A 15,267-nucleotide genomic window follows, 5' to 3' on the forward strand; every position below is an offset into this window, starting at 1 on the left:
TTAATAATAGTAGTTGAAGTAATAATAATTTGTATTAATAATAGTAGTTAAAGTAATAATAATAATTTTTATTAATAATAGTTGTTGAAGTAATAATAATAATTTTTTATTAATAATAGTAGTTAAAGTAATAATAATAATAACAATAATAATAATAATAATTTAATTTAAGTTTAATTTTGTATAGCGCCTTTCCCAACCTTAAGGACAATTATAGTTGGAACATAAATAAATATTAAAAACAAATGAACCCATAAGGCTTTGGAGGATTGGACTGTATAAAACTTGGTTTTTAGCTGCAATTTGTAAGACCTGAATACATGAATGTAAAGTGAATACATTTATCTGGTCTGGTTAACAGATCATGTGTTTGCTTGGTTTTCAAGGCATTTGTCAAGAATTTAATCCCCCACAATTGCCCCAGCCACATACATGCAGATTGCCACTGTGTCACCAGTTACTTGAACTCTTTAAACCCCCGTGCCACCCCGGTTTGCTCTTTGCTGGGTTTTCCACTCAACCATTAAAAAAGTAAATAAATAAAATAAGGTCACACTAATTATTTAATGCAACCTCACAAATTGTAAATCCTGCAGAATGGTGTTACACAGGCCCCGTGTCGATACCCTTCAAATAAAATGTTTCTTACTGTAATTCAAAAGCGGTGCTGTGATAATAAAGTGTAATAACCCAAAGTGGTGGTTATAATGGCATCTTTAAAGGAATCTTATTCTTTGCATGCTTTGCTCCATGTTCTTCATCCACCGCGTTTCCTTCCCTCTTCGACACATTCATTTTTCTTCCTCGTCCTCTACCCCATTTGTCTCTTTGTCTCCCCAAAAGGACGCATTTAATTCCCCATTCTCTTGACCTTGAAGTCCTCGACTTGAGGAATGATGAAAGGGGGAGAAGAGGAGGAAGAAGACGAAGAGTCTGCCACCCGTTCATTGTGAGCAGTCCATTAGAGAAGGAGAGGATGAAGGAGGGAGTGAGGGGTTTAAGCCAGGGAGGGAGGAAACAGGGACACAGAAAGCGATAGTCTCGTGATAAGTTGTTTCGACTGTGTTAACCTTGATGCCCGCCACGGCCGTCAAGGGCAGGACACCCTCTCCATCTCGCTTTCTCTCTTCTATTCGTTATTATTTTTTTGTACTTGTTCACCCTGCACTCGTCTGTCTGACGTGCGTGGAGGGAAATCGATGGAGAGGTTGACAGGAGCATCGGTCCTGAATTGAAGCGTCTGTCGTGCAATGTCATTTCCCGACTTTTGTTCAGCACCATACTTCTGAGGCGTCATTTTTTAAATCTCTCTTGTAGTCTTTTTTTGTTGCCTTTCTCTGTCCATTTATCTCCTGCTCTGTCCCCTGGAACCTTTTTACCATGTTTGTTTCAAATCTTGTGGCCTGTAGATGGTCAAGAGCAATGAGAAACATACAGCATGAAGGTCAAATTCACAGAAACCACTTTTGTATATGAAGCATGATTTTTAACAAACAGTTCTATTAAAAGTGGTCCAATGAAGGGAACAGTGGTAAACCGGCGACAGGGTCATGGGCTGGACAAACAAGTCTGATCTATGGAGGCCCAACCTCGCAGCTTACAGGAGTTAAAGGATCTGCTGCTAACATCTTGGTGCCAGATACCACAGCACACCTTCAGGGGTCTAGTGGAGTCCATGCCTCAACGGGTCAGGGCTGTTTTAGGAAGGTGATCACAATGTTATGCCTGATCGAAAGCATATATATATATATATATATATATATATATATATATATACAGTATATATACAGTATATACTGTATATGTATATGTCTCACCACAGCATCCCTATTTGTATTTGGTCAGGACATTGACTGGACCACTCTAATGTTGAATCTTGATGCATAATAATTTGTGTGTCCTGACCAGAACATGAGGTGTCATCGCAATGTGCCAAGTCTCTCTACTCCAAAGACAATTATGTTGTTCACCCTATCATACTTGTGTTGTGCATGAGTGTGTGTGTGTGTGTGTGTGTGTGTGTGTGTGTGTGTGTCACAGCTACATGTGTTTTTACTTAATGTCCAGCTTTCCTTGGCATCTGTAGAACGAGAGCTTCTCCCAGACAAGCAAGAAAGAGAAAAAATTCTCAACTATGTGATAGTCGTTGTGGTGTAACGTGTTCTGAACGTCCGACGTAGTGACAAGAAACACAGCGCAGGAGCAGACGAATATAATTACTCTGTCTAACACTATTACACTACAGTACACCCTGACTTTCTTATTCCTCTCTAATAGTTCCTCTATTAGCACATTAGCATTAGTGAGTGAACTATGAAAACACTGCACTAAAATTGTTCAATTGTGAAATTGTTAATATTTATATAATAATAATTATTTATACAATAATAATTATTTATATCATAATGATTATTATTGTTATTGTAATAGCAATAATAATTATAATAATCATTATCATGATCGTAATAATAATACTACTACCACTAATAAAATAATAATAATAACAATATTAATAAAATAATAATAATAATTTTTATTATTGTCATTTTTTAAATCATGATCAGAATAATAACAAAACAATCATAATATAATAATAATAATTATTATTATTATCATCATTATTTTAATCATAATAATAATAATAATAATAATAATACAAAATAAATAATAATAATAATAACTACTTGGGGGATATAAAAATGTACTTGGGATTTTTTTTACATAAAATAATTAACATGAAATGTTTTTTTTTTTTAATAAAAAATGCAAAATAACATACTTTTGACTTCTTTCTTTAGCATTTTTATTCCTAATTTCTCTGTTACTCTTTTGTGGTATTATTTTTTTGTTTTTTTGTCTTTATAATCCATTGCTGTCTATTTGTTTGTTACTGTTTGTGTGTGCACATGTGTGTGTTTGTTTTACTGTTTGCGTGAGTGCACATCTGTGTGTGTGTGTGTGTGTTTATATTCAGACCACTCTGTGTGATAGCGTCTGTGCTGGAAGGTCAATGTCCAGTTAAGCACTGCGGAACGAGACGCAGATTGATCATTAAGAAAAGGTCCAATGTTTGTCTCAATGGATTTGCTGTCATACGTGACGAGGCGACTGCCAAATTGGAGAGGAGGGCTATTTAGAAGGAGCTTCAGTGTGTGTACCGCCTCATACACACACACACAATGCTAATTGAATTTGGGCCGTAACACACACTGAGGGAATTGCATTAGGAGAGATCACATAGAGACGTTAACCTTTCAGTCTGATTGCTTTCTTACACAAAACCTTCCATTTCTGTGTGTCTGTGTTTGCATTGTGTGTGTGTGTGTGTGTGTGTGTGTGTGTGTGTGTGTGTGTGCACGTGTTTGTCGACATGGGGGTGGTGGAGGCTGTCTGGGTTTCAATTCTACAGTGGTCCAGTCTTTGCCCTTGAGTTGCAAAGAATATACACACATAAGAGTAAACCAGTAGATAATATTGTGTTTATACAGTACACATGAGGTCTGTCTGGAAACCTAGTGAGCTGCCTTGCTGCTTACTGCCTAGCTGGCCAGCTGCCCTAGGTAAAGAGGATTCTAATAAGACATCAAATTTATAAGGCAGATTATTTGGACACACTACTTAGAGATTACGTTGATCACGTCACCTCAGTTTTACTTACTAAGCTAACACATTTAGCCTCAGGCAATTCAAACCAATGGGCTGAGGCGGCACAACCTGCTAGCATGCCAGCTAACATCTCCCTCCATGTGTACCGAAAACGGTTACATCGGTTACATCGTTACATCGTCACTGACACTGACAATAAATGACACGTGTACACCTTTATACACATTAAAACTCAACGAGATTTACTTACATTTGAAAAGAACTCAAATGTAAAAGAACTTCACATTCGTACGTCATATGTTGTGCCGCACTGAATGCTGGGATTGCCTTCACCGCTAAGAAAGCATTGGATGCTCCTTTGTTAGTCAGTCAGATTATCGCTCAGAATTAAGGCACCTCAGTAGGCAGCATTTTTAGGCATCTAAGAATTTAGACAGTTGTTTGTGGTGTACAAAATTAGCTAATTCTTTATAATCATCCATCATTAGTTGATGGATAATTGATAATTGACAATAATTTATATAATTGATAATAATTGAAAGCTCATAGCATCCCATCAAAATGTAGACACATCACAGAGTTTCACATTACCAAGTCTTTGTACTTTATTTAACGAAAAGCATTGCGATGTAGCGAAAGTGGTCTCATTACAAGCGCTAACTAACCAATAATATAGTGCAGACAAATAATAGAGATGCATTCAGTACATTAAAGCTCCTCCTGATATTATAAGTGTATTTATAATAAGCTGATGAACAGATTTCTGTCTTTATACTGGGGCATGATGCAAAATATCCACATCATTTTTCTAAACCTGTAAAGTTACACACACACACAGAGCCACATGTGCAAAATTTGCAGAGGTTAACATGCAGTAAGACTAGATACTGACACAACAGCTTTCACTTGTAATTTTAATGTGCAATAGTCATGTCGTTCATGATTTTAATGACAAAAATGCATTAAAAAGTTTCTGGGCGGCACAGTGGCTCGGTGGGTAGCACTGTCGCCTCACAGCAAGAAGGTGCTGGGTTCGATCCTTAGGTGGGGCGGTCCGGGTCCTTTCTGTTTGGAGTTTGCATGTTCTCCCCGTGTCGGCGTGGGTTTACTCCGGGTGCTCCAGTTTCCTCCCACAGTCCAAAGACATGCAAGTGAGGTGAATTGGAGATATAAAATCGTCCATGACTGTGTTCCATTTAACCTTGTGAACTGATGAACTTTAATGTAATGAGTAGCTACCGTTTCTGTCATGAATGTAACCAAAGTGTAAAACATGACGTTAAATCCTAATAAACAAAAACATTAGTGAAGTAATTATAAGCTAGCTAACAGATTTCTGCCTTTATACTGGGACATGATGCTTAATATCCACATCATTTTTCTAAAGCTGTAAAGTTACACACGGGCCACATGTGCAGAGTTTAACATGAGACGTCAGACTCCATACTGACACAAAACAGCTTCCGCTTGTAATTTTAATGTGTAATAGTTCCGTCGTTCATGATTTTAATGACATAAATACATTTAAAAGTATCATGTTTGGGTTGGAACTGTAGTTGTACCTAAAAGTAGCGCATACACACCAAGAGTCTCAAGTCGGCCAGAAAGAGCGAGATCTATAGCTCCGAGCTGTTATTAAAAAGAATTAAAATGATTTTTTTAACCAGCAGCATTAACCTAACAAGTTATCAGTTAACCGGTTAATCATCAACTTCCCGAGTTGTTTGATTTAATGTCTTAGCACTATAGGATGACATGCTACATGTTTATCAGAGATATTTCCCATATTAACCACAAGATGTTCTGCTGCTCCGTCACGTATTGCTTTAAAGCCTTTCTGATAACGCGTTGCGACAGAAAACCACGCACCCCGTTGCATTATGGGTATTTTCTGCATTTTTTTGGAGTAGCCCAGAGGCATTAGGAAATACATGTCCAGTGTTATTAATCACAGTGACACAAGCTTGGAAATGACCCAGAGTTCCATTTGTTTCCTGTGTGTATAGGGTTACACACACACACACACACACACACACACACACACACACACACAGCCAGATTCTTATTCAAAGTTATATTTGCTATTGCAAATACAGTTCGCTTACATGTGACTGCAGTATCATTATAACATTATGTGATGACTCCATCATTATCTAAAGCTGCTCTTATTAGTAAGACCTTTAAGTGTGTGTGTGTGTGTGTGTGTGTGTGTGTGTGTGTGTGTGTGTGTGTGTGTGTGTAACATGCTAATGCTAAGTTCACACTACACGACTATCAAAGTGTTCAGATCGCTGTACAGCTCACACTACACATAATAGGGGCGGCACGGTGGCTTGGTGGGTAGCACTGTCGCCTCACAGCAAGAAGGACCTGGGTTCGATCCCCAGGTGGAATGGTATGAGTTCTTTTTGTGTGGAGTTTGCATGTTCTCCCTGTGTCTGCATGGGTTTCCTCCGGGTGCTCTGGTTTCCTCCCACAGTCCAAAGACGTGCAAGTGAGGTACATTGGAGATACAAAGTTGTCCATGACTGTGTCTGACATTAAACTTAAACTGGTAACTCCAGGGTTAGGGTATCCAGTACTACCTGTCCTGTCATGAATGTAACCGAAGTGTGTAAAACATGACTAAAATCCTAATAAATAAATAATTCTACGTTATAATATGAGAATATAATTTTTGCTTACACATGCTACCTTCCCAAGTTGCCACCTTGTAAAACAGAACGCTGAAGGTCACCACTCGACATTTATTTATTTTATACATTTTAACAATGGAAATCGGTCTGTGTGTGTTTCAGTCACATTGTGCTCAGTACGCTGCGGAGAAGCGCGATGAGGAGAAGATGTGCGATCACCTGATCAGAGCTGCCAAATACCGGGACCACGTTACCTCCACACAGCTGATCCAAAAGATCATCAACATCCTGACCGACAGACATGGAGCCTGGAGCAGCTCCACCCACAGGTAACACACCCCAGCATATCTAACAAAGGTACTGCTCTGTCTAACTAGTCACCCCCATTCTAAACAGGTTTGCATTTTATAAAGTCTTATAGATGTTTGTGTCGCTCTGAAAAAGGGGCGTGGTCAGGCCAAGACGTGAGGATTTTGGTGCAACTTTTTGCTGACTGTGATGTAATTTCAATATTTATACACTGCAGTCCAGGTGACACACATCTGTATTAGTCGTAACACACATGCGACACACGTCTACACAAGTAACACACCAGTATGTATGTAACACACTGTTACCTGTCTGTGTGTATATTGTATGTGTCTAAGATAACATGGAAGCCATTCTGTAATATGAATCAACACTGTAAACAATAACGGCTGCACCCCTACCTCCAGCCTATACCTGTTTGGGTCAGCATGGCTCTTTTCTCTCCTTTCTTTCTATTTATCAATGAAAGTTCAATTTAATTTTATAGGGGTATGTGTGTCTGTGTGTGTCTGTGTGTGTCTGTGTGTGTCTGTCCCTGTGTGTCTGTGTGTGTGTGTGTGTGTGTGTGTGTGTGTGTGTGTGAAACTTGTATTCCCAACAGTCTCTATTCAATAAAAGGATGATAATAGGAATTTTCCTTTTTGCAGCTTGTTGTTTTTTATCTTCCACTTGCTGGTCTGCAGTCTGTATCTCAATATCTATGACACACACACACTTTTACTTAATTTTTCCTTCTTTCCATCCGTCCATCCATCTGTCCGTCCTTTTTTTTTTTTTCTTTATCCATTGATCCAATCATCCATCCATTTATCCATCTAATCATCCATCCATTTATCCATTAATCCATTTATCCATACATCTGTCTAATCATCCATCTATCAGCCATCCATTCATCCACCCATCCATCCTTCGTTTCTTTCTTTATCCATCCATCCAGCCATTCATCCATCCAGTCATCCGTCCATTCATCCATCCGTCCTTTGTTCTTTTTTTCTTTATCCATTGATCCAATCATCCATCTATTCATCCGTCTAATCATCCATCCATCCAGTCATCCATCCACCCATCCATCCATCGTTTCTTTCTTTATCCATCCATCCAGCCATTCATCCATCCATCCGTCCAGTCATTCATCCGTTCATCCATCCATCCATCCATCCGTCCAGTCATCCATCCGTTCATCCATCCATCCATCCGTCCAGTCATTCATCCGTTCATCCATCCATCCATCCGTCCAGTCATTCATCCGTTCATCCATCCATCAATCCATCCATTCATCCGTCTAATCATCCATCCATCCAGTCATCCATCCACCCATCCATGCATCGTTTCTTTCTTTATCCATCCATTCAGCCATTCATCCATCCATTCATCCGTCCAGTCATCCATCCGTTCATCCATCCATCTATTCCTCGTTCCTCGTATCCATCCATCAATCTGTCCAATCATCCATCAATCCATCCATCCTTCCCTCGTTCCTTTCTTTATCCATCCATCCATCCATCCATCCTTCCTTCCTTCATTCCTTTCTTAATCCATCCATCCATCCATCTGTACAATCATCCATCCATCCATCTGTACAATCATCCATCCATCCATCCATCTCTTCTTCGTTCCTTTCTTAATCCATCCATCCATCCATCTGTACAATCATCCATCCATCCATCCATCTCTTCTTTGTTCCTTTCTTTATCCATCCATCTGTCCATCCATCCATCCACCCATCATCATTTCTTTCTTTCTTCCTTCCATCCAGCCGTCCATTCACCCATCCTTCGTTCCTTTTTTTCTTTATCCATTGACCCATCCATCCGTCTGTCCGTCCATCCATCCATTCTTTATTCCTTCCTTTTTTCTTTCTTTATTGATCCATCCATTCATTCATCCATCCATCCACCCTTTCTTCCTTTCTTCCTCCTCCTCTCTCTTCCTCTCCTTTTGTGACAGGAACCCTCTCAGACAGGTGCGCCAATTTTTCTGCACTAAATCAAATTCACCTCTTTGAAAGATGAACGCTGGTCTTACACAGAGGAAAATCAATGTGTGTGAAATTGAAACAGAATGCGTTCTTATCGATCCAGAGAAAACAGAAAGAGAACAGTGAGGACTGAAGTGTTTTGCTGGCTGCTTGCTGACCTGGCATGGACAACCTATCGATAACGCCAAAACCAATCAATATTTAGGGTTCGTTTTCTCACACTTCAACACTGGTCCCTCATGTACAACCAGTATTTTACTGTAGTACTGTAGTTACTGGGATGAATGTATCTGCACTGCAGTGGTAAACTAGTGGTAAACCAGATAAGGGGCGGGATTAAGCCGGATGGGGACTCTCTCTCAGACTAGTGCGATTACGACCTCTGCTGGCTGGTTGGTGGCGCCTGCACGGAGATGGGAAAGGAGTGCGGTAGAGGGTGTGGCTCTCCGTACACAGCGCTGTACTGCACTGCACTCGTCAAGTGTAGGTGATAAGATGGTCGATTGCTGTGCACGTGTCGGAGGGGGCGTGGAGCAGCCTCGTCCTCCCCAATCAGTAGCAGGGACCAGCATTAGTCAGAGGATGATTGACGGGTAGAAATTGGATGCGCTAAAGTGGGAGAAAAGTGGGGGGGGGATGACACACAACACAGTGGCTGTCATAGCTCAGCGTCTAAGGTACTGGACTAGTAATCAGAAGGTTCTTGGTTCTTGTCTCTCTTTCTCTCTCACACACACTTATAGACACATCTATGTCTTTACTATACTGTATGGGTGTCATGGTGGTTCGGCAGATAGCTGGGTTTACTTGCCAGCAGGTAGATTAGCTTTTCTAATTCCCTCTTACACTTTTGAAAGAGTAACAGGTTTAGTGCCTCAGCTTTTACATATATTTAATCATTTTTGTCTTAATTCTTTCCTTTTTTTAATTATTTCCTCTTGCTTTTTAGCTGTACGTATACTCAATACTGTTGACTCGTGTGTCCTTGTTCCTCACGATGTGTTTACATTATACTGTAGCAGTGCTGTACGTCCGACGTTTGTGTGTCCTGGTGTATAGAAGAACGCTAATGATTTCTGGTGTTTACTCTGGGTTCTGTACAGCGATACACACAGGAGGAAATGGACTCTTAACCAGCCTGCTGATCCGTCGTATTAATCGGCTCATCTTACACTCGAGTAAATCTAGATCTCTGTGTGTACGCGAGCGCGGACGTCTCGAGGGCCTCGGCCTTATCGGCTCATCGCTTTCCCAGAGCGCTCTGGGTAAACACTGGCCTGTTGCGTGTGTGTGCGTGAGTTTAATATTGTGTAACGGCGTAGTTGTGGATTGATGGATTAGAATGTAATCCCTTGTTCATGTTTTCACTTATTCATGTTTTGGGATATTTGGGGGGAAATGAGCCTCTTTCTTGAAAGATGTTGAATATTTTAAAAATGTATGTGAGTTTTTGACGTTTCTAGAGTTCAGTTTGGTCGTATTTTGAATAGTCGAACAATGGCTGCCAATGTATTAACTTAAACAAGCTTGTGCTGAGCAGATCAGATCCACATGGTTAAAATCGTCTGAGCATGTGCTGTAATAGAAAAGATAGGATTCAAAAAGTGACATAATTTCACAAATTTCCAGTCGTATCAAATAGGGGTGGGTTTATAAAATCGATTTTTCGATTCGAATCGATCTTTATTTGAATGATCCGATATCGATTCATATAAACGCGAGATCGATCTTTTAAATGAGCCCCTTTTTACGGTGTACTCGGAAATCTGTAACCGTCTTTAATCTCGCGTGACCAGCCGCTGTTTTTTTGTGCAACGAGATCTGACCTGCACATCAGTTCAGCATGGCAGAAGCTCCTGTAATGCCTGGTTCACACGACACGATTTCTGCCCTGATTTTCGGCGACTGGTCCGCGCTAGATTTGCCGGCTCGGGAGCAACTCGGCTCTTAATCTATGTGAAACAGCGAGGGGAAACACACGGGAGAGGTTGTAAACAAGTGGAGCAGGGGCGTAATATAGTTATCGTTCTCTACAAAACAAAATATTTATTAACCTCCAACTTCAGAACAATCCCTGTTGGTCGTGTTGCCAAATCCACTCAGATTCCTTTATTTTATTCTCTTTGATATTACGCTGCTCATCAGCGCACAAACTTTGATCGCTCGCTACTTGTTGGAGTGTATTTTAGGACGTGGTTTCATTAAACCCCTCGTCACTTCTCACGTGTGTTTTTGTGACAAAACGTAGTTTGGGAGAGCAGACAGACTCATCTAAGGGCAGTGATAGCTCAGTGGTTAAGGTACTGGACTAGTAAACAGAAGGTTGCCGGTTCAAGCCCCGCCACCACCAAGTTGCCACTGTTGGGTCCCTGAGCAAGGCCCTTAACCCTCAGTTGCTCATTGTGTAAGTCGCTTTGGATAAAAGCGTCTGCTAAATGCTGAAAATGAAAATGTAAATCTGAGATTCCTCCTGGTGATAGATGGTGTAGATGTGAACCCCCCCACCCCCCATCACCCATCAGTCGTGCAGTGTGAACTGTACAGCGACCCGGCAAATCAGAAAGTTGTGTAGTGTGAACTTGGCATAAGCTGTGCAACAGCCAGGTGTATGTTTACATTACACATACATTGTTGTAGCGTGTCAGACATATAAAATAATAATAAAAAAAAAAAAATTATGTTACTGTTTTTTGTTGTGGATTACTTATTTATGTAAAAACAAATATTTTTAATAATGAGTGTTCTTTGTACAATTATCACATTCGTTCTCTGTACATCTGTACATATTTAAACAAAACCTGTTAATGTAACTCAAATATGCCTAAATGTGTTGAATCGAAAATCGAAGATCGAATCGAATCGGGACCTTGTGAATCGGAATCGAATCGATCCAGGAAATTAGTGGCGATACCCAGCCCTAGTATCAAATACTGAGAAATGTATATATTGACCACCTCCTTGTTTTTACACGCACTGTCCATTTACCATATAGAAGCATATTGTAGTTCTACAATTACTGACTGTAGTCCATCTGTTTCTCTGCATGCTTTGTTAGCCCCCTTTCTTGCAGTTCTTTAATGGTCAGTACTCTTCCAGGACCACCACAGAGCAGGTATTATTTAGGTAGTGGATCATTCTCAGTACTGCAGTGACACTGACATGGTGGTGGTGTGTTAGTGTGTGTTGTGCTGGTATGAGTGGATCAGACACAGCAGCACTGCTGGAGTTTTTAAATACTGTGTCCACTCACTGACCACTCTATTAGACACTCCTACCTAGTTGGTCCACCTTGTAGATGTAAAGTCGGAGACGATCACTTATCTATTGCTGCTGTTTGAGTTGGTCATCTTCTAGACCTTCATCAGTGGTCACAGGACGCTGCCCACGGGGCGCTGTTGGCTGGATGTTTTTGGTTGGTGGACTATTCTCAGTCTAGCAGTGACAGTGAGGTGCTGTGTCTTATCTACTCATACCGGCACAACACACACTAACACACCACCACCATGTCAGTGTCACTGCAGTGCTGAAAATGATCCTCTACCTAAATAATACCTGCTCTGTGGTGGTCCTGTGGGGGTCCTGACCATTAAAGAACAGCATGAAAGTTGGCTAACAAAGCATGCAGAGAAACAGATGGACTACAGTCAGTATTTGTAAAACTACAAAGTGCTTCTATATAGTAAGTGGAGCTGATAAAATGGACAGTGAGTGTAGAAACAAGGAGTGTATCAAGATGAACTTTTGTAATCCATGCAAAGGCAATTCATAATAAAGAGCTACTTCCTACGAGTAAAAAGGGTGAAATGCTTCCTGGGACAGTGAGTGGTAGTATTGTAGGTAGAGCTTTGGACTATCAATTAAAATGTTGAGAGTTCAAATCCCAGCTCTGCGTCTGCGGCGGTGTGGGACTTAATCATTATTACTGCCCAGGTGGTTCAGCATCATATTCCACTAGCACACCAGTGCTGGGATTCTGAACTTCTCAAGTTCAAATCTTAGCTCTGCTACTGGTTGGCTGGGCACCCCCTAGCAGACACAATTGGCAGTGCTGGCTGCAGACCACTAATTGGCCACTAAGTCTGCTGGGTGGGAAAAGACCAGACTTTAAAAAGAGGTGGGGTCTTCGATGCTGTGTAAGGACTTTGGTTAGTAGCCCAAGGAGCCTATGCAGAAATGGAGGAGCACGGAGATCAGTGTGTCACGAATCCACCGAAGTATGGGCGAGTAAGAGGGGGTCGGTGGAGTGCTCACGGGTCGCAGGGAGCGTGTAAATATACCCCCCTCAGACACGGTCAGGGTCCCCAAAAGTGGAAGACTAATTGGCTATGTTAAACTGGGAGAAAAAGGGAAAAAATCCATAAATAAAATAGAAAAAAATTGGAATGTCACATGACAGGACCAATCATTTGGAATGTCCTCGTAGGGGCAGTGAACACGATGATGACACTCAACGCTGATGATGCTAAGCTAAGCAACCTGCTTTTGCCATCATCTCTTTTGTTAATCATTCTTTCTGATTTAAAGCCGCCTATCACACTCTGACCTGTGAGAGCCATAAATGGGTTTATAAGCTCTCTCTCTCTCTCTCTCATGCTCTTGCTTTCTCTCTCTCTCTGGCTCACACGCTCACTCATTCACACACACCCACAACGCTTAAAGCATTACAGTATGTCAAAACAGAAAGATCAGCCAAGGGCTATTTATGTTAGCTACATAACGAGCACCATTAATGGCTTGCTTTAGCTATAAACACTCCGGAGGCATGTGCAAACATCCCATCAAGGATTGAGAGAGACAGCGAGAGAGTGAGAAAGAGGGAGAGAAAGACACCAGCTGTCGTTTTGCTTATCTTCCCATCTTTTTTCTTCATCCACCTGCAGACTTGAGAAGTAAACAGGCATTTCAGCTCCTACTGTGTGTGTGGGATCATTAGACTTTACCATGCTAAGCTCCCAGTGTGTGTATAGTGATCAGGGGATGTTAGTCAAGGTAGTGGCACTTTAGCATGGGTTCTTTGGGCATCCCATTCCAAAAACATTGGGTGTTAATTGGTGTTTCTCCCACCACCTGCACCCCAGAGTGTGTCTGTGACTATTGTTGGATGGAAGGACTGGCTAATAACCCACGTCCCATATTCATTCAAAACGATCAATAGTGTTGAGGTCAGGTGCTTCATAGAGGGTTCGTCCACTCCTACTGGACTTATGTAATTCTACATTTATTTATTTATTTTGGCGGCACTGTGGCTCGGTGGGTAGCCTTGTCACCTCCCCGCAAGAAGGTCCTGGGTTTGATTCCCAGGTGGAGCGGTCCAGTTCCTTTCTGTTTGGAGTTTGCATGTTCTCCCCGTGTCTGGCTTCGGTTTTCAGTCCAAAGACGTGCAAGTGAGGTAAACTGGAGATACAAAATTGTCCATGACTGTGTTTGACATTAAACTTTAACTGGTGAATCTTGTGTAACCAGTAACTACCTGCCCTGCCATGAATGTAAACAAAGAGTGTAAAACATGACTTTAATTTTTTATTTTAATAAATAAATGTGTATTTATTTCAATAGCAAGTAACCGGCTACCACCACCATGCTTCACAGTTGTCATAATATTAGTCAAGTGGCCTGCAGACATAGTGCTGTTTTGCCCAAACAGTTTAATGTTCGTCTCAGACCAGGGGCGAACGTGTCAGAAGGTGTGTGTGTTAGGTACGGCCCTTCTCGCCCAGGGTCGGGGTCTGGAGCAGTGAAGGAGAGACATAACCAGAGTAACTGCATACAACTAGATTGGAAGAAAATGTACATGGTGCATAAACTGTGTGTTTTCTGTACATTATTGAGTTAAATTCTGCCTTAAAACGGGCACAAATCGCTTACTAAATCTAGCTGTCTGTTTACACTGTTGGCACTGGCATGCTAGCTGTGCATAGTCCTGGATTATCGGATGAGCTTGCTGTCATTCTAGGAACATAGCTGCCAGATGTTAGGGTGTTTGTTCTTACATTAAAAACTTAGTCTGCTAGCTGTAAGTTCTCTACAGTTCTCTGGAATAGTGTGTGTGTGTGTGTGTGTGTGTGTGTGTGTGTGTGTGTGTGTGTGTGTGTGTGTGTGTGAATTAAAAAATGTGCTAATGAAAACACAGTGCTCAGTGTGTGTATACAGCACAGTGGCAGAAAACAGAAACAGAGTGTCAAACCTCGACGTATTAACGGCTTCTGAAGATCTCCATGTGCGTGCGTGTGTGTGTGCGTGTGTGTGTGTGTGTTATCTCTCTTTGAGTTGATTCCCCTCTCCTACACTTTGCTGTAATGGAATCTAGTTATAAAACACCAAGGGAAACACACACACACACACACACAATATGTGTTAAACATGGTGTTAAAACCCAAATAAATATCATCATTCACGTTAAACAACTTCACATTTATAGAGCAAATTCAGTTACTGTGTCAGGACTGAACTCCAGAATTATTATTTGTTTCTAATACCTGAGACTAGGGAATCGATTCTTAATAGTACTGACTCCCAAGCATTTGATTCGGAACAAATGTATCTCTAGATGGCAAATTTAAATAAAAATAATTATGGGAATTATGCATGTCCATTTCTAAAGCTACAACCTTTTTATCAAAAAGTTCATCTAGCTATTATCTACCTGTTGAACATTGCTGTTTAGTAAGTTCAGATCGCCTGTTATAGTGTTAAAATAACTAGAGCAGCAACCGGGCAGCGGGTAAACAAGAGGCTACA

General features: G+C 41.0%; 1 protein-coding gene across 1 annotated transcript in view; it reads left to right on the forward strand.

The window, feature by feature from the left end:
• The window catches only part of lrba (LPS-responsive vesicle trafficking, beach and anchor containing), a 244,934-nt gene that overhangs the window by 103,229 nt on the left and 126,438 nt on the right, over positions 1 to 15,267 (forward strand). The window contains exon 36 of the mRNA XM_063009084.1: positions 6,405 to 6,571. Coding sequence (XP_062865154.1) covers positions 6,405 to 6,571 — 167 coding nt within the window. The remainder of the gene's footprint in view (positions 1 to 6,404; positions 6,572 to 15,267) is intronic.

The sequence above is a fragment of the Trichomycterus rosablanca genome, chromosome 14 (genome assembly GCF_030014385.1).
Source record: "Trichomycterus rosablanca isolate fTriRos1 chromosome 14, fTriRos1.hap1, whole genome shotgun sequence".
Classification (NCBI taxonomy): Eukaryota; Metazoa; Chordata; class Actinopteri; order Siluriformes; family Trichomycteridae; genus Trichomycterus; species Trichomycterus rosablanca.